General features: G+C 36.1%; 2 protein-coding genes across 2 annotated transcripts; both read left to right on the plus strand.

Moving 5' to 3' along the window:
- Nucleotides 1–1295: 1295 nt before the first annotated feature.
- Nucleotides 1296–14503, plus strand: scarb2c (scavenger receptor class B, member 2c). Its single transcript, XM_074617242.1, has 12 exons — nucleotides 1296–1489; nucleotides 3610–3767; nucleotides 4881–5025; nucleotides 6314–6505; nucleotides 6685–6776; nucleotides 7457–7576; nucleotides 9027–9205; nucleotides 9381–9499; nucleotides 11822–11895; nucleotides 12278–12329; nucleotides 12497–12649; nucleotides 13144–14503. The coding sequence occupies exons 1-12, from the start codon at nucleotides 1367–1369 to the stop codon at nucleotides 13180–13182; spliced, it is 1446 nt and encodes a 481-aa protein (XP_074473343.1). The 5' UTR covers nucleotides 1296–1366; the 3' UTR covers nucleotides 13183–14503.
- A 2031-nt stretch (nucleotides 14504–16534) lies between these two features.
- Nucleotides 16535–17465, plus strand: LOC141757072 (liver-expressed antimicrobial peptide 2). The gene is made up of 3 exons (XM_074617243.1): nucleotides 16535–16740; nucleotides 16880–17019; nucleotides 17286–17465. Exons 1-3 carry the CDS (start codon nucleotides 16675–16677, stop codon nucleotides 17317–17319), a joined length of 240 nt encoding a protein of 79 aa, XP_074473344.1. The 5' UTR covers nucleotides 16535–16674; the 3' UTR covers nucleotides 17320–17465.
- The last annotated feature ends 1296 nt before the right edge of the window (nucleotides 17466–18761 follow it).

The following is an 18761-nucleotide window of genomic DNA, read 5'->3' on the forward strand; positions in this document are numbered from 1 at the left end:
TTTTCCTGGATTCATGTGAAACCTGCAAGTATTTAATTTTGTCACGCATGTGCTCAATTTTTGTTTGTCTTTAGCGTAATTTATTTAATTACATTATATATATAATATATATAATTTTATATAATTGATAAATATAATATAATTAAATAAATCAATTACATTACACAAGTGATTGTATCAGTAACAGACAGGCATGTGATTAAGGCTCGTTTCTCACTGTTTGATAATGTTAAGGGATTTTTCCTGCCATTGTCATAACACAGTTGATTAGTGTCTTTCATCAACAAAACAATGTTAATCCTCTCTGTTGCACTTGGAGATTTTCTTTTGTCTTTCTTTCAGACTCTTCTGTTGTGTCTGTCAGTGAGGTAGGCTATACAGTAGCCTAACAATGATCTTCCATATATTTGACGTTTTGGGAAATACACTTATTTGCTGTCTTGCAGAGATTTGGATGAAAAGATCGAAGCTGCTCCCTCTGTCAGTTAAATAGAAAATAGCCAGGAGAGGGTTAGATGATTTTATTTTAATTTCATTGAATTTGGTTTAATTTAATTAATTTATTCATTCATTTATAATGACCTGTGTTTTAACCAAAATGGTCCAGAAAAGACTGAGGTTTAATGAATAACGTCATAATCATGCGATTAAAAATAAATATTTGCTGTCTTGCAGAGATTTGGATGAAAAGATCAAAGCTGCACCCTCTGTCAGCTAAATACAAACAGCCAGGAGATGGTTAGCTTATTTTATTTTAATTTAATTCAATTTAGTTTAGTTTAGTTTAGTTTAATTTTATTAAATTTTATTAAATGTATTTATTTATTTATCTATTTATTTATCCATTTATTTATTCATTAATTTATAATGACCTGTGTTTTAAACAAAATGGTCCAGAAAAGACTGAGGTTTAATGAATGACGTCATGGTCATGCGATTAAGAAACAAAGAGTCTTTAGCTACAAGAGAGATATTTTCCCTACATTTGGCCTTCAACAACCAGCTAATGTGGAAACACAGTATTTCATCTACCATTTACTAGTTGTTGGAAGCAATGTCACATTTCAGCATTATATATTACTACTTTGCATTAAATGGGCTTTTCTAAATCACTGTAGTGTATTTGTCACGGCTGCTTGCTCCGGGAAGGAAGTCGACTGTCGAAGAAAGCGGAAGTGGTAAGAGATGAGTTATTTCATTCCGGAAGTGTGTCTTCGCTTCACCGAGAAAGTTCCTGGGCCACCAAAACAAAACCAGCTCTCACAGACAGACAGACAGTAGCTGATGTTAGTCACAGACAGACAGTAGCTAGAGTCACAGTGGGAGCTACTGTCCACGGAGATAATAATCAGTCTGCTGTGTCACCATGCAACAGAAATCATGCTGCATTTACACCACCGGAGTTTTTTCTCTTCTGTTGTTGATATCGGGCATCGCTTTGGTCTTGTCTAACGTGTTTCCACATTTCCTTCAGTCGATGGTTGAAAAGGTAAACATCTTATTCTAATAACGTGTTTTTATGACTGGCTAGATAATCAATAACTAAACTTAGTAATCATTTTGGTGACAGTTATTGTTAGCTAGCGTGATTTGACAAAACATCCAATAACAACAGTCTGCTGAGTTTCGATTTCATCATCGATATTCATCATGAAACTGTCAGCTGGACAGCTTTAAAACTATCTGTTTAGCTGGTTATAAAGTTCAATATGTTGTTATGACTTACATCTAATGTAATGTCATTATACTCACTAAGCTTCTGTCAATAGACATCTGTTTAGACCGTTTAATGAGCTAGATAGTTGTGTCCTTAGCTGTTCTGGGTGGGGTCATGGGGTGTATTATTGTGTCACTTTAAACTTTAAAATTAAATATCTGATGATTTTTTGTTCAGTATGTCACTCTTAAGCATTCGCATGATTATTATACATTCTTTATTTTGTTTTACATAATCAAATCTATGACAATATAATAATATCTGTATATGTTATGGGGTTATATTATGTCAGGTTATGCATGTAGTGCAATGTGCGGTGTATATATATGTGTATATATATATGTATATATACACATATATATACATATGTATATATATATATACATATGTATATATGTATATATTATATATTATTATTATATATATTATATATGTATATATATGTGTATATATATATATGTGTGTGTATACATATATGTGTATACATATATATGTATACACATATATATGTATATATATATACATACACACATATATATATATATATATATATGTGTGTATGTATATATATGTTTTTATTTATATATATGTATATATATATATATATATATATATGTATGTGTATGTATATATTTCGGGTTGTATTGCATGTGCATATTGTATATTATAAATTGTATTTTATAAATAATAATATGCACATATAAGAAAAGATAACAAATAGTCAATATGATTAAGATTAATATGTAAGTAATGAATTGGTATTGTGATTAAGTTATATTATAAGTAATGAATTGGTATTCTGGATTGATAACAAATTTATATTTTGATAAGGATAATTATATCAGTAATTAATTAATATTTCTGTATGACACAGATTAAAGGTAATAATTACAGTTAGAATAATTATAAATAATAATAATTGTAGCTAGACAAATTTAGTTAAATTTAATTAGAGTATATGTATGGCTCAATAAGGTAGCTGGTTAATAATCAATAATTGACTTATGGAGAAAGGGTGGGATTAAATACATTTATACTTCTTCTCACTCCTCTTCGAATATGTAAATCAAGGCATCAAGTGTTGACAATTTATTTTTCTTATGCTTTTCATTGTATGTAAATACTACTTTTTTTCTGATTGTCCACTTGTTGTTATGATCATTCTTTTTCTTTATTTTTTATTTTATTTTTTTGTACTCTACATGTTCGAAATACATTTTGAAATTAAATGAAATTAATGAGTTTAAACCTTAATATGAAATATCTGATGATTTTTTGCACAGTATGTCACTCTTAAGCATTCGCATGATTATTATAAATTCTTTATTTTGTTTTACATATTCAAATCTATGACAATATAATAATATCTGGCATAGTTTTACCTAAGTGTGTAGGAAAATATCGATACACATGAGTATCGCGATATTATGATTTGCGATACAGTATCGATTTTTAATTAACTTCTTAAAAATGTGCAGGCCAGCCAGCTGACCCGGACGTTATACTTTCGGAGGCTGTAGCAGTGGGCACAGTTTAAGGCTAGAGTGAAGCTACTGGCATAAACTAGGTTAAATTAGATTTGAAAAAAATCCCAATATATCGCCTTGCTTACAGTAACGCAATATATTGAATCATAATCCCTGTATCATGATACGTATCGTATCGCCAGATTCTTGCCAATATGCAGCCCTACTTTTAGTGTTATTTTAGTCTATTCTCGCTTTCCTCTTTGGCCTTCTTTAATGTCAATGAAATAGCATATCATGACTGCTAATCCCAATGGTGGTTTCACCACTTGCAGCGGCTTTTGTCATATGATTGTGAGGACAGCTTAGTCAGCGTCTGAAGTTGCACATTTTACAATTAACCCTTTGCTCTGTGTCCCCACGTAGGAAGTAGTATTGAAGAATGGCACAGAGGCATTTGAGGCCTGGGAGAATCCACCAGCCCCTATTTACATGCAGTTTTACTTCTTTAACCTGACCAACCCCCTGGAGGTGCTGGATGGGGATAGGCCTGCCGTTATTGAGATCGGACCATATACATACAGGTGAGAAAAGAAAAAGGAGACTTCACTCTTAATTCTCCAGTCATCTATTCAATAAAACAGAAGTGCAGATGTCACAATCAAAAAAACAGCCACGCAGATCTAAAGGAGGGGGGACGCAAAAGCAATTGCAATCAAGAAGCCTCCTTCTAAACTGTTTACATCATACTAGAATAAAAGAAACTGACGACAGACTAATTACAGCCCACACAATGGAAACAAAGTCTGTCATTCATCTAGGTAGAAAGGTGCCAAAAAGCTGATAATTAGATTAACTGTAACACAAAAGAAAGGACCCAAAGATACACAAGACAGTGTTGAACATGATGAACACTATAATAGAAAATGTAAGTATACAAGACTACAAACATACAAATTATCTCTCAAGAATGATTAAAATAGATTGATTTTGAAGTTTTGAATAGTATTCTTGACTTGACTGATGAGTAATGGCCATTCCCCGAAGGAAGTTGTTGGAACAGTTTTATTCGCCAATCTATTACCTTTTTCCATTTACATACTTGTAATATGTTGAATATAAGCCCGGGTTTGGTAGATATCTTACCACACACTTGAGATGGTTTGCTTATATTTTTTTGACACTGATATTCACCTTCTGTGGAGAAGAGTTAAATGTCATCACAGTAGTGGCCTCTATTGCGCAACAACCGCAAAGATCCCTTTTCCTCTTTTTGACAGTCATGTGAAATTGAGTCAGGAAAGAAAACGACTTTAAAAGAAACCTCTTCTTCCTGTATTATGCTACATTTAAGCCAAATATATCATTTTCAATGCAATCTGGGGTGCAGGTACTATATATATAGTAAATGTGCGATTCTTGGCCATGTAAAGTTTAAAAGGCTGTTCATGATGGGAACATATTACCATCCTAATTGTATGTATCGTATGTTGCTAATGTAATGTTTTGTTTAATATTGTGCTTGGGACTCAGGGAGAGACCGTATCTAGAAAGACAGTGACATAACTTCATCTGTAAAAATTTGTATTTAAGGTTATTTTCTCTTAAAATATTTGGCTACAGCACTTTAACAAGGAACTATCAACAGTTAACGTCTGTGAACATTAACCCAATTGTTATATTATTTTCCTACACAGAGAGTACCGGCCCATGGAGCAAGTGGACTTCCACGATAATGGCACTAAAGTAGCAGCTGTCAACACTAAGACCTACATATTCCAGCCTAACATGTCCCGAGGTCCAGAGAGTGACCTCATCAGGACAGTCAACATCCCTGCAATGGTGAGCCAAAGAGATCCAGGAACTACTAGTGTTGTTTGATAACACATTATTGAGTCACAGTAATGTTATTTTCTAGTTTTATTTATGTATGTTATCGGGCAGCAACAAGGAAATCGTGTTTTATTAATATTTTATGAGTTTTTAGTATTTCGTAATATTTTTGAGGCAAGATATGAAATATTAATGGATTAATATGTCTTCCATGTAACTACAAGGAGCACCATTACCTTTGAAACACATTAGAAGTACTTCTCTATGGAGTCGTGTGGTTAATTTCGTTTACCACAGCAAGGCCCAAAGTATTCTCCATTTAGTAAGGCTAAATGGAGAAGCTAAATAATTTAGCAAATCCAATAGCTAATAGGTTCAGTAAAAGCAGCAGGGAAATGTTAATGCAAACGGAAAAAGAAGATGCCCTTTTAATTGCCTGATTAAAAAATTTCCTTAATTCAATTTGTGAATCCAGTTATTTATTTATTTCTCTTTATAAACTAATTTAAATTCCGTTAATTATTTATTAATTAATGGATGTATTTTTAAATGATGTACTGTTTTATGGTGTTTTTTGTAAATCCCTTTTTAATTTGAACTATTTATAGATGGATTAATATTTCAGTTGTAAGTTCTTCTTTTTATTGCCCATAAAAATGTCAAATTTTTAATTTAGTCCATTTATTTATAGATTAATACATAAATAATAAATGTAATAAAATAAACAAATTTATTAATGTCTATTTTTATTGTACAATTAGTTATTAATCAATTAAATGCTTTATTACTATATCCGTGACTCTTGTGGTCCTCCATAGTAACTATTTATTACACAATATGCAATAAATCACTGACTACATTCCCCAAAAAATTCTGAGATGATTTTGGCTTTTTTTGTTTTGGTTTTGCTATTTTTTCCAGCGTTTACTGATAATTATTCAACTTTATGTGACACAGAAATTAAATAGTTCAATCATATACTTTACAGTTTAGTACATATCTAGTTGTTTTTAATCTAATAATCTTATTCTGTTCTCTCCAGCGTTAATATTTATTTTCTGCTTTATTAGATGTGATTTCCTTTCTCTGTTACACAAACATAGCAGTAAATGATGTATTGCAGCACTGAGATTGGTAATATGTTCAGTTGAGCTACTGTAATGTTAACTCTCATAAAGTTTTTTATTTTAAATGTTATATAAGTAAATGATTCATTCCATTACGTAGTCGTCTTTATGGAACTTATGCAATTTAGCGCTTTACACAACAGGTTGTCTTCCCTTTTTTCTCCTGGTAGACGGTGATGGAACAATTCAAGGACTCGTCTTTTATGGCCAATCTGATCTCCAACTACATGAAGGACGCCGACGAAGGCCTGTTCACCACCCGCACAGTGGGAGAGCTGCTGTGGGGATATGAAGACACCTTGCTCAAAGCCCTCAAACTTCTAAAACCCGACTTGGATGATGTTTTCGGACTCTTCTATAAGGTCTCATTTAAGCATATGAATACGTTATTGTACACTTTGTAGTGTTTATTCATAAAAACGTATAAAATATATCAGATAATTAGTTATTAGTTATAGTTATTAGAATCATAGGAAATCAAGAGTTTCTTGTGTGAGAGTTGTTTGTTGAAATATTCGTACATTATTTTTTTTTCTTACAGAGCAATGCTTCCAACGATGGTGAATATGTCTTCTTCACTGGCCAGCAAAACTACAAGGACTATTCCAAAGTGGATACATGGAACGGTGATAGGTAATTGTCTCCATCAGCAAATCAAATGACAATGAATGAATGAATGAGAATTATCTCTCGCTCTGTAAATCCCATCAGTGAGAATCATTGATTACATGCAGTTTAAATGGATGAGAGTTGGATTACACAAGCGATTGTATCAGTACCAGACAGGCGTATGATCAAGGCTCGTTTCCCCCTGTTTGATAACATTAAGGTTTTTTTTTCCTGCCATTATTATGTGTCTTTCATCAGAGCTACTCACGTCAAAAAGCCACACCGATGTTAATCCTCTCTGTTGCACTTCGAGATTTCCTTTCATCTTAGTCTATCTTTTAAATTGTTTCAGACTCCTCTGTTGTGTCAGGTAGCGCTGTAGTAGTAGTTATCTCGATCGACGCCACACTCTTATCTGTCAGTTAAGTTCAAAGCTACAGCGTTTACCAAGCTTTTTTATGACCTTCAAACATATTCAGTCTTGATCTACTGTAAGCCCACACTATTTAAAACATTAAAAAAACACAATTTTTGCCTAACAAATTAGCAGTCCATCAATCAACCTGACAAAGGAAAACCAGTGAACTGGTTAGGCGCTGGCCATTCTAAATGCCTAAATATCCTGGGTTTTTAAAAACATAAATGACTGACTGATAACTGATAAAAAACATTACCAAAATATCCTTTTTTGTGTTTGCATGCAGCAAGCTGAATTGGTGGACATCTGATGAGTGCAATATGATCAATGGAACCAACGGAGCATCTTTCCATCCAGTCATCGCCAAGAATGAGACGATCTACATATTCTCCTCTGACCTGTGCAGGTGAGCAGACTGACAGACGGTGAAACACCATGCTGCTTTGAAGACTAAATATGTTCCGCAAATGCAAATGGGCATACATCAAATCATTTTATATATTCATATATACAGCATATACTGTATACTGTATGTTCAGATGAAGCTCTAGGCGATGTTCTTATATAGGCTACAGTAGTTTCCGCAATTCTTTTTGAAGGCACAAAACATTGAGTCAGATGAGCTTATTTGGATTTTCTTTCCTTCTTTTCTTAAGTAACTTAAAAGTCCCTTTAAGCTAATGTGGGATATGTTTTTATTTTCTCCAAATACGTCAAAGGTTTGAATTTAGCTTGAGTGGGAAGTTTGAAAAACACTTTTGTTGCCTATGGAGCACAGCTGACCTTTTCAACTTTAGGCAATATGAAATTGATTTTAATTAAGTGTGGTTTTCCGCTTCCTCTTTTGCTGAGTCATTCTTTTTCTGGTCTTACCTGCCTGGCTTGACTTGGCTCATGTGAAATAGCTCTCCCTTCAGTCATCCTAGGAATGTCTTCCTACGCCTTTCCCTCTGCCTTTAGGGCTGCTTAAAACAACTAATATCAGCTCTCTTTGACTGTTCATACACCAGAACTGAGAGTGCAGCACATGCAGGTCAACTAACCGACAGACAGACAGCCAAGGTTTATGAGGCAGTAACATGTTAGACCAGCACAACCTTTTAAATCAGGGCTGCCCAAAGTGGGGCCCGCGGGCCAAAGTTGGCCTGCCCTCAGGTTCAATTTTGGCCGGCCAGATGTTAGCGATTTAAAAAATGTTTTTAATCAAAGGGCCCCTCTTTCGGAGGATTTAGCGGGCAGTTTTAGAGTTAGAATGAAGTTACTGGTATCATATGAAACTAGAAACCTAAGGAACTCATTGGCACCAACCATGTCATTGCATGGCCATCTTCACAGGGGTCCCTTGACCTCTGACCTCAAGATATTCGGACTGAAAATGGGGCAGTATAAATGTTATTTTCACCTATTCAAAAAATGATGTATTTTAATATTTCTGCATACTGGGGTCCCTAAACAGTCTTGGAAATGCATAAATTGGGTATGACTGGAAATGTGTCCAATTGTATTCAGCAGGTGGGTTTTAATGGGTTAACTATGTAAAAGCTCAAATAATATTCAATTAAGGGAACTTGGGATCCTAGTACCATTTTGCATCTTAACAATACAATACAATAGGTGATTGCTTTTGGCCTGTGGCCCACCATTGAGTTCCAGTTTTGGCCCTCCAGGGGAAAACGTTTGGGCAGCCCTGTTTTAAACACTTTGGTAAAACCTGCTTGTGCTGTGCAGGTTTTCTGTAAATCAGCTTACGACATAGCTCATGTACAAAATTAGCTCAAACTGCCCTCCTTTGTTGCAGTTTCAGCTTTACAGAATTTATTTGTGTGTGCAAAGATTAACCAGACTCTGTTTCCAAGGTCTATATACGCTCTGTATGAGGAGGATGTGACAGTGAAGGGGATCCCCGGGTATCGCTTCAGCCCCCCTAGCGCGGTGTTTGCCAATAAGACCGTGAACCCGGCCAACGCAGGCTTCTGTGTCCCTGCTGAAAATTGCCTCGGCACTGGCTTGCTGAATGTCAGCCCATGCAAACAAGGTAGGCATCAAAGCAGCTGGTCTGTATGTAAAGCCAGAAGAATGTTTTCATTGTGTCACAGTATGGAAATGTTCTTCAGAAAACTGTTTCATCCTGAACTGTTGTTGTTTTCTGAATCCGCTCTGTTGAGTATCTTTCATAATGTTATTCTGACTGAATCTTTTGTGTGTTTAAGGAGCTCCCATCATAATGTCTCCGCCACACTTCTACCAGTCAGATGAGAAATTTGTTCAGGATGTATTTGGCATGAATCCTAACAAGGAGCAGCATCAGACTGCGATTGATCTCAATCCGGTAGGAATTTCAACTTTAATTCTTCAAGATCCCCTCCACACATGTTTCAAGACATATACAATATTCTGCTTGGAGTAATAATTTGTGTCTGGTATTTTTCCCTCAAAGAAGGTCAATGAACCAATTTAAAATTCTTATGACATCTACTAATTCTCCGTCACGGAAAAATCCAAAATCTGTGAATATGCCAATATTTTTTCATTTCAAAATTTTAACTAATTGACAAAATAATAATAATAATAATAAATTAAACTTATATAGCGCTTTTAGAGAACTCAAAGATGCTTTACAATATCGGGGGAAACGGTGTGAGACAAACGGGAGACAGACGACACACACAGGCGCACTCTCATTCACACACACGGACAAATGGGTACGGGGAGGGGGGGCTAGGAGTAGGCAGAGGAGAAAAGGTGGGTTTTGAGGCGGGACTGGAATAGGGTGGGGGAATCAGACTGTCTAATGTGTTGTGGGAGGGAGTTAAAAAGCTTGGGAGCTGCCCTGGAGAATGCTCTGTCCCCAAAGCACAAAAGATTTCTTCTTCTTTGCTGAAATGTCCATTCACAATGTGTGTGTGTGTGTGTGTGTGTGTGTGTGTGCACTGGAGGTTTCAAGTTTCCGCTTCACACTTTCAAACGTTCCCTCTTCATTTTGAAATTTTTAAAACACATTTTTAAGCGGAGGGGTATTTTAATGATGTAGTTTGTGTACACGTTTTAAGCTTTTCTTTACTTTATACCCTCACGTTGTTCATATGATTCCTTTTTTCCATGTAGAAAAATCTGTTGTGAAAACTTTTGGTATAAAATTCATGCTTACCACTAGATGGTGAACTATCTCAGCTTTGTGACTGCCTGCCAGTGGTTACCCACAATGCAGTGGTAAACAGTGGTTAAAGATTAATGCAGAGTTACATGGAACGGAGGTGACACCAAAGATAAGCTCTGACAGCTCTTATTATGTGTTATATTATAATAACTTGGTTGAGCCAGGAGTGTTAGGGCCATAATAAAGAAGAAAAAACTGTTCACCCTTATATGTAGAATTAGTGCAATTTTAATCCTGTGAGTACGTGGTTACTATTTGAAGGGCAACCATATAAACTACCATACTGTAGTAAATTTGAGAAAGAAATACAGAGCCATATCCTGTGATGAATCTATATAGTGTTTTGTGGTATTTTGCAGCACCTAATTACATTCAAAACATTAAATTCCATAAGAGATATTGCTGACAACAATATCTAACAGATACACTCCAGGGTGAAAACAAGGAAATGATTATACTATCAAACTTATTTTTTTTCTGCTCTTCAATTTTACACCAATTTGACTCCTGCGAGAAAAGCAGACTATAAAGACGAACAGCTAAGACATGAATAAATAAAAATAAATAAGTTAAGGTCTAATTATAAGACGGAGTTCTGTTTGAGTCTTTCTTCAGATTGTTATTTGCAGTTTGCTTTGCATGAAGACTTTATTTAACTCTTTTATTCTTTTTGCAGTGTATTTTTTGTTAGAGGTCTGCATCATTGATACAATTTGGAATATATTATCTAATAAATTGAAGCTTATTCTTAGAAAAGTAAAATGAAAAATGGAGTGTGATGCACAAATGCATCAAAGACGGTGAAATAGGTTATTGTAAAAAATATGTTCACAAGAGCATTTAGTCGATTTGCCCGACCCAGAATGCAACCGTGACAAACACTTTGGTTTTATACTAATGTCACGTACACTTCCTTAACCCCAACGTGTAAGGTGATGGCACCATAAAGTGAACTCAGTCTTTGAACCCAATGATCAAGCTACTGTTTTGACTGTTTACCCTCCTTCTTAAACTGTAAACTTCACGGTGCCACTGTATGGGATTACTGAGATTGGTCAAAGTCCTGCAACTTCTGTAATAAATACTGGGTTGCTATGCCTTGTACAACTTCATGGGTAGAGTAAACCACCTCCGCTGCCAGTGTCGGGGCTGTGATTTTCATTTGGGCCACCTACAACAAAGATCTATGCAGATAGATCTCTGTTACAAAATTCACTTGTGTATACACAGTACGTGCAGATTGTGTGTTTTAGCTCTCAGATCATTTCTGCCAACTAGACTCATAAAGTACATTTACTGGAAAATGTTTGCAGCATAAAGATCTTGAACATAATACACAGTGTCTTGGCAACATGTGGTATTGGTGCTAAATATGCTATAACTATGCATAAATGTTTTCATCATCAGGAGTGACAGGTGTGAGTCTAAATCTGCACACGGCTCGGTGGTGTTAAGTTTAACTCTTAAACCAAGTTTAATTCTTCTGTTTCGCAGCTAACAGGAATCATCCTGCAAGCTGCAAAGCGGCTCCAGATCAACGTGAATGTCGAGAAAATTGATACCTTCAGGTAATCAGCTCATTGCCTTCATTAATCACTTGTTACTGCACCTTTTGTCATAAACCCCACGGTCACCGTGTCTGGGAAGTGTTGCTGTTAAGTAATTACGCCAGCATCATCATCATGACCGGACTTTTGGACAGTCGTGACTCACTTGTTGTGCATCTACTTGGCATCCGAAGGAACAAACAATCTTGATATACTCTTCCAGGCCTAACTGATGTACATGTTATCAAACTAAATGTAGACTAACTAAATGTACACTGTATATGAACAGCATACCAAGAAATATCGGTGCTGAAATCATAAGTAAATGTTCAGATTGCTAATAACGAAATGCATGATTATCATAGCTGGTAAAACATTGTGAATAATTCAAATTGTCTTTCAGTCAAACAGGAAACGTGAGGACGGTGGTCTTTCCTGTGGTTTATCTCAATGAGGTACAAAAACACACACACGGCAATTTGTCATTTAGTCATTCAGAATGACAACATAAGTATGTTTACTGTAATAGCTAATCTACCTCTGGCGGTTGTTTTCTTTGCTCAGTGTTTTTTACGTTGTGCTGAGCTGAGCCTCTAATCTCAATCTCCTACCGTCTTCTCAGAGTGTCGTCATCGACGACGCGTCGGCCGCGAAGCTGCAGAAGATCGCCGTCATGAAGAACGTCGTGGAGAACATTCCCTTCATGCTGATCGGTCTCGGCATCATCGCGGGAGTAATCTTCATGTTCCTGATGTGTCGACAGAAGGTCCCCGAGGTGAGTGTAAGAGATAGACATTGATGAGTTTGCGTGGTCATTAGAGCTGTTATCGATCAATCTGTTGATTATGTTTTACTTTAATGGATTAAGTGTTTCGTCTATTGAACATCAAAAAGATCTTGACGTTAAAATAATATAAAAGACAGGAAAACAGAAAATCTTCACATTTTAGGAACTGGGCCAGACAATATCAATGTAATTTCTGCTTGACTGAACTGTAATGATTAACCGCTTATCAGAATTGTTATTAATTCATTATTAATATTCTGACGATTGACTAATCAATTAATTAAATGATCATTTCAGCTCACGTGGTTATGTAGAAAACAAACATTTAAAATATTTCTTTTAATATTATTCAGAGATAATGTTCGTGGCAAATGTTAAATGTGTATTATTGTACATTAAATATGTTAGATATTTATGTACATATGTCAATTAATAGACTTGTTTTTCAAGGTAACATTTTTGTGTCTGGTTTTATTTTTCAGAGCTCTGCAGCTGAGCGACAGCCCCTGCTCTCATCATAGCACCAAACAGTATGTAAAAAGAAGGAGGGTTGCTATATTTGCAGTATAATTCCACATTTCATGGGTTCAATGGATCTGCAATATTCACCATTAACCCGCCCAAGTAATATTTTCCATTAATATTCACAATTCCACCTTTTTAATCAGTTTTTTAATCCAAGTGTTTTAGGAAACAAAGTGAAGAGGTTTGTTACAGGGATGGGGTTAATGTCTTCCTTACAACTCCGTTGTAATGAGGCTGGAATCCCTATTTTTTAAATTAAATCTTAAATATCTTTTTTACAACATGAACTGAGTAAATTAAATCTCCTACCAAATGTAATTTGAATTGTCTGGAGAGTCAGCTCTGAACTATTCAAACCTCCGGCAATTGAAGTGAAAATATACTGTCTCGTTGATTGACCGTTACCCATATTTTTGTGTGAAATTGCTGCTTTTCTGAGTATGTGTGTGTGTGTGTGTGTGTGTGTGTGTGTGTTTGTCCATAAGATGAATGACTACAGAACTGAAATAGTGATGAAGGAATACTGTCAGTGTGTGTTCTTAAAAATGGGCCAATAATCTGTTTTTCGCATGGTCTGGTGAGATTGTTAAGGCATCAGTAAGAAGAAAGTTTATACAGCTGAAGAGAAATATCCTTTCTTTCTTTCACGTCTACATTTCACAATTTTTTGTATTGTCAAAAAACATAAGCAAAGTGAATAACAAAGTCAAGCTGTGCAAAACGACTGCGGGCTTAATGTTTTACGAATATAGAGTGACCTCGGCTTCCTTTTCAAACCATATACCGTTTTGAAACCACAGTACATGAAAATAGTATAACGTGGAATGGCATCCAAATAGTATTATTTCAACAATAGTAGTTTAAAGGGAACGTTTTTGTCTGGTACGATATTTTCTTTCCCCTAATTCCACTACTTTGCCATGAATGTGTGATTTTAAAATTTTTCTACTGATAAATATGCTGACAAATAGAATTGTTTTCCTATTTAACTACTAGGAATTGTCCATGGCTTTTATGGTTAAATTCTGCACTTCTAAACAACATTTTATCAGATTATTGTAACTTAATTTAAAGGTTTTTTTTGTGTGTTTGTGTGTGTTTGAATAACCACTGTTTCACAAGCATTACTGACAGGCCGTCTTGTGTTCATTTGGTCTTTGTTTCATATGTAACAGAGATTATTGTTTACACTACTACTCCTACATAGTAAAAATCAATATGTAATCACTGTTTACGTACTCTCAATAGGTCACATATCTACCAATTTGCACATTGTCTTGCCATCTGCTACAACTTTAATAAATCTGGTGTGCTTCACATTCTCTCTGACGGCGTGTTTGTATTTCCTCCTGCACACATTGCAAAATGTGTTGACTAGTCTGTATAAAGGTCACCAGTATCATCGCCTCATAACTATTTTCTGGGGTTGGTCTGACCAATTTATTATTTGCAGATGTTGAAACTTTAGTAATTATAGCTACACTTAGTACACACACACACACACACACACACACACACACACACACACACACACACACACACTATGAATAGACCAAATAGTTGTACAGTTCACTTTAGTATTTTGAAAGGTTGACACCTCACCTACAAACCTTCTATATACGTATGAATTTTTGTTAACACTTTTTATGGGAGTTTCTATTTGATACTCAATTACACCGAAACGTACCACCAATTTAGTAATACACTCATTGTGTTTCTTCATTCCATGCATTCTCCTTCCATGCCAACACCTGCCGCCTACATTACGTTGGCATTAGTCGGTAATGTATCAGAGGTATGTTATGCTAGTAATGCAGCCTCGAGCTGCGAGCCTCAAGCTGTTAAGCGTGTTAAACTCGCTTCTTACTAACTTATGTTAGCACTTAGCTACACTATAGAAGAGTATCTTCAGCGTCATGGCTTACCCATATCCATTGCTGCTTAGAACAAACTTAGAGGTTGAAACTAGGGCTGTAAATCGATTAAAATATTTAATCGCGATAAATTGCACGACTGTCCATATACCTTAAAGGGAGATTTGTCAAGTATTTAATACTCTTATCAACATGGGAGTGGGCAAATATGCTGCTTTATGCAAATGTATGTATATATTTATTATTGGAAATCAATTAACAACACAAAACAGTGACAAATATTGTCCAGAAACCCTCACAGGTACTGCATTTAACATAAAAAATATGCTCAAATCATAACATGGAAAACTGCAGGCCAACAGGCAACAACAGCTGTCAGTGTGTCAGTGTGCTGACTTGACTATGACTTGCCCTAAAACTGCATGTGATTATCATAAAGTGGGCATGTCTGTAAAGGGGAGACTTGTGGGTACCCATAGAACCCATTTTCATTCACATATCTTGAGGTCAGAGGTCAAGGGACCCCTTTGAAACTGTGTGAACAGCTTGTAACCATACCTAAAAAATGAGACCTTCCGCGACTGTCTGGGTTTCCTCTATCAGACTGTAGACTGCTTTTAATGTGAAGAATGCGGGAATGGTTTTGGGTATCAAAACGGACCCCCGAATCAACCGCTGTCGTTGACTTAACGGCCACAGGTTTCACTGTTGACAAGCAATTTCTGATTCTTACATAGAGCCCCTTTAATTGACAGATGTGAGAGTGGTATCGATCTTCTCAGCTAACTCTTGGCAAGGAAGCGAATAAGCGTATTTCCCAAAGTGTCTTACTTTTCCTTTAAGGATGTTCGCTTGTTTACAGCATCACATTCAAACTGATATTCACAGCAGTATAACCACAGTTTTGTCCAGTGAGAAGCTCAAACTGAACAATTACCAAGTAGAAGAGGAGTTAGTGTCTAGTCCGAGGGAAAATCAGTCGTCATTTTTGCACATCTAAATTTGGTAAACTTTGTTCACGTTCATTGACCAGAAATTCTCAGGATCCAAACTAGCTGAGGACCGTCGACCTTCCTTCAAGAGGATGTATCTACTACAGTAAGGTGGCTTAGTGGTAAGCAGTCACATTATGTGGAATCCTCATGTTGTCCCTGTGTTCACATGGATTTCCTTCAATTTCCTCCCACCGTCCAAACCATGCAGCTCAGATGAATTGGAGACTGCAGGGGTGAAGTAAATGGGTACATTTCTACAGTCCATGACACGATGTTAAGGTTTCAGTTAGATACCTCCGACGTGGACTTGTCCTCAAGTGCAGGGTTAAAGTGTACTTTGTCTTCCTGCAGATAAACTTTGACCTCAACTGCCATTATAAAACTGATAAATACGACTGATCAACGAGGTTTGCATTGTTGGCTCTGACTTGAGATCAGCTTCTCTGCCAAACCTCAGCCTCAGTCATTAAAGTAGTAAATTGGGGAATTAATCTTTCATGTCTGTCAACGGGTAACTCCTCCCCAACCCAAATAAAGCCTTTAATACAAGTGGCATATGGGACAACACACCAGCCCCGCCGCACAACTGCTTCTCTTTTGAACGTGATAAGCAAACAGCATGAGGACTCTTCGGGAAAAAATCGTTGTTCTCTCAGTTCTTGTGACTCTGATCTGTGCCATTCAGGTAAGTTAACAACCCTTCTGTTGCTGTTTACGTCCTGAGAGTCCATGTCTTTTGATTTTTTTATGGAATTTGATTTTATCACCATAAATCATGAGGGTCATCACAGTTCTTAAGGGATTCTTATATTTGCCTTTTACAGGTCGATTCACTGCCCGTACCTAAAGACTGGAATGGTCTGATCCAGCGGACCAAACGGTCGCTCCTGTGGCGTTGGAACAGCATGAAGCCCGTGGGTGCCAGCTGCAGGGATCACTTGGAGTGTGGCTCAAAATACTGCAGGTACAGCAGAGCTTCTCAGACAAGTCAAAGCCTAAGTAATCTGACATTTGACACATTTAAGAAACCGGCCTACATTCACAGACAAAAGTCTGAATATTGTGGTTCTCATAAATGTAATTTAGTTCCTCTAAATGGCATTCCATGATATTAAATAGACATGCAATAGTATCTCTGTACTGTGAAATTTTGTCCACGTGTGTTTTGCATGGCGTGGACAAAGTCAGAAAGTAATAATACTGCAATAAAATTGCTCCTTATCTTTACAGGAGAAGTATCTGTACCTTCTGGAGCTCCACTTGAAGAGGATACACAAACAAAACTCCATCAGGGTGACAAAACAAACATCTGCCTGATGGACCAAAGCGACCCGTCTCAAAATGAACCCTGTATGAAATTACTGCTCTAATATTCTGGCTTGAACTGAAGACCTGCTGGCACTTTATCAGACTCTGTGCATTCAGTTAAAATAATCTGATCTGGCACTGCACTGCAGCAAAACAAAGCTGTAAATGCTGCATTTACATGAATGATCAAATGGCTCCATCTAGAGCGACATTGATTTTTTATAATTATTATTAGTCTAAAACACTTGTAGTACATCAGACAGGCTGTAACAAATGTTTAATAAGAAAATATAAATATTCATGCAACGTTTGTGAGATGCTCTGAGTTTATTGGTTCATGTTATCATTATATATTTATTTGTACATATTGTAAATATAAAAAAATACTTTTTTCAAGAGGTTGTATTGCCCACATTTTTTTTGTCAAAAAATTCAGAACAAATGAAAATATTCCTCATACTTCCTTCTACTCTTTTACTGCAATGGAAGAAGATGAAAACTTTGATGTTGGTTGGTGTAAAAAAAAAAAAAAAAAAAGGATTGGCATTTTAACTTAGAAATTAAATATTTTTGTATTTATTCATCCAAGGCCATGTTTCACAAGGTGGTGATGCTGTGATTCCTCACTCATCACTGACCAAGGGACATGCTTAATCTCACTGCTTTTACATGTTTTGAATTATTATTAATTCTTTATTGCTGTTTTTCCATCAAAAGCTCTTGTGATGAAGTACCAAAAAAATATTGAAATTCAAATAACCATGCAAAAACATTGCCCATCTGTCTGAAAATGACAAAAAAATGAATAAAGTTACTGCATCAAAGGTCCTGAGATGGATAGTATGGTTGGGAATTGTAAGGATATTTTTGACCATATGTCAAATCCTTTGTCTGTGGTTTGGAGAAAACAAATGTTAAAGCTGCTCTCAACTCTTTTATGTGTTGTATTGATGAGGAGAGCTGATCAGATTTGGTGAAAAATATGGTTGACCTCTGATATCCGTCCACTGCTGTACTAATGTTTGAGGCTCAGTCCAGCACTTTAACAGATTAACATGGTAAACTTGGTGAGGCTTCTTCTCTCTTACCATGCTGGAATATACATACAGTATGCTCACATACAATGAGTTTGACGCTCTGGATTATGTTCCATGTTGAGGTGGTACCACCCACTTGCCATGAGACAAACCCTGTCTCTTGGGTTATTGGGGATGCCTTCTTTGATACCCACAGAACAGCATTACCGCCATGTGGATTATGGCTTTAGATGTAAAGTTTACCTATACAGTCAAGGGCTGAATTTTGATTTCAAAGGTGGGGGGGATACAGTTATAGTACAGGCACAAATCCTCAAAACGGCTTTAGTTTTTCATATACCCGAGATAGAACAAAACATGA

This window comes from Sebastes fasciatus, chromosome 19 (genome assembly GCF_043250625.1).
Source record: "Sebastes fasciatus isolate fSebFas1 chromosome 19, fSebFas1.pri, whole genome shotgun sequence".
In the NCBI taxonomy this organism is placed as follows: Eukaryota; Metazoa; Chordata; class Actinopteri; order Perciformes; family Sebastidae; genus Sebastes; species Sebastes fasciatus.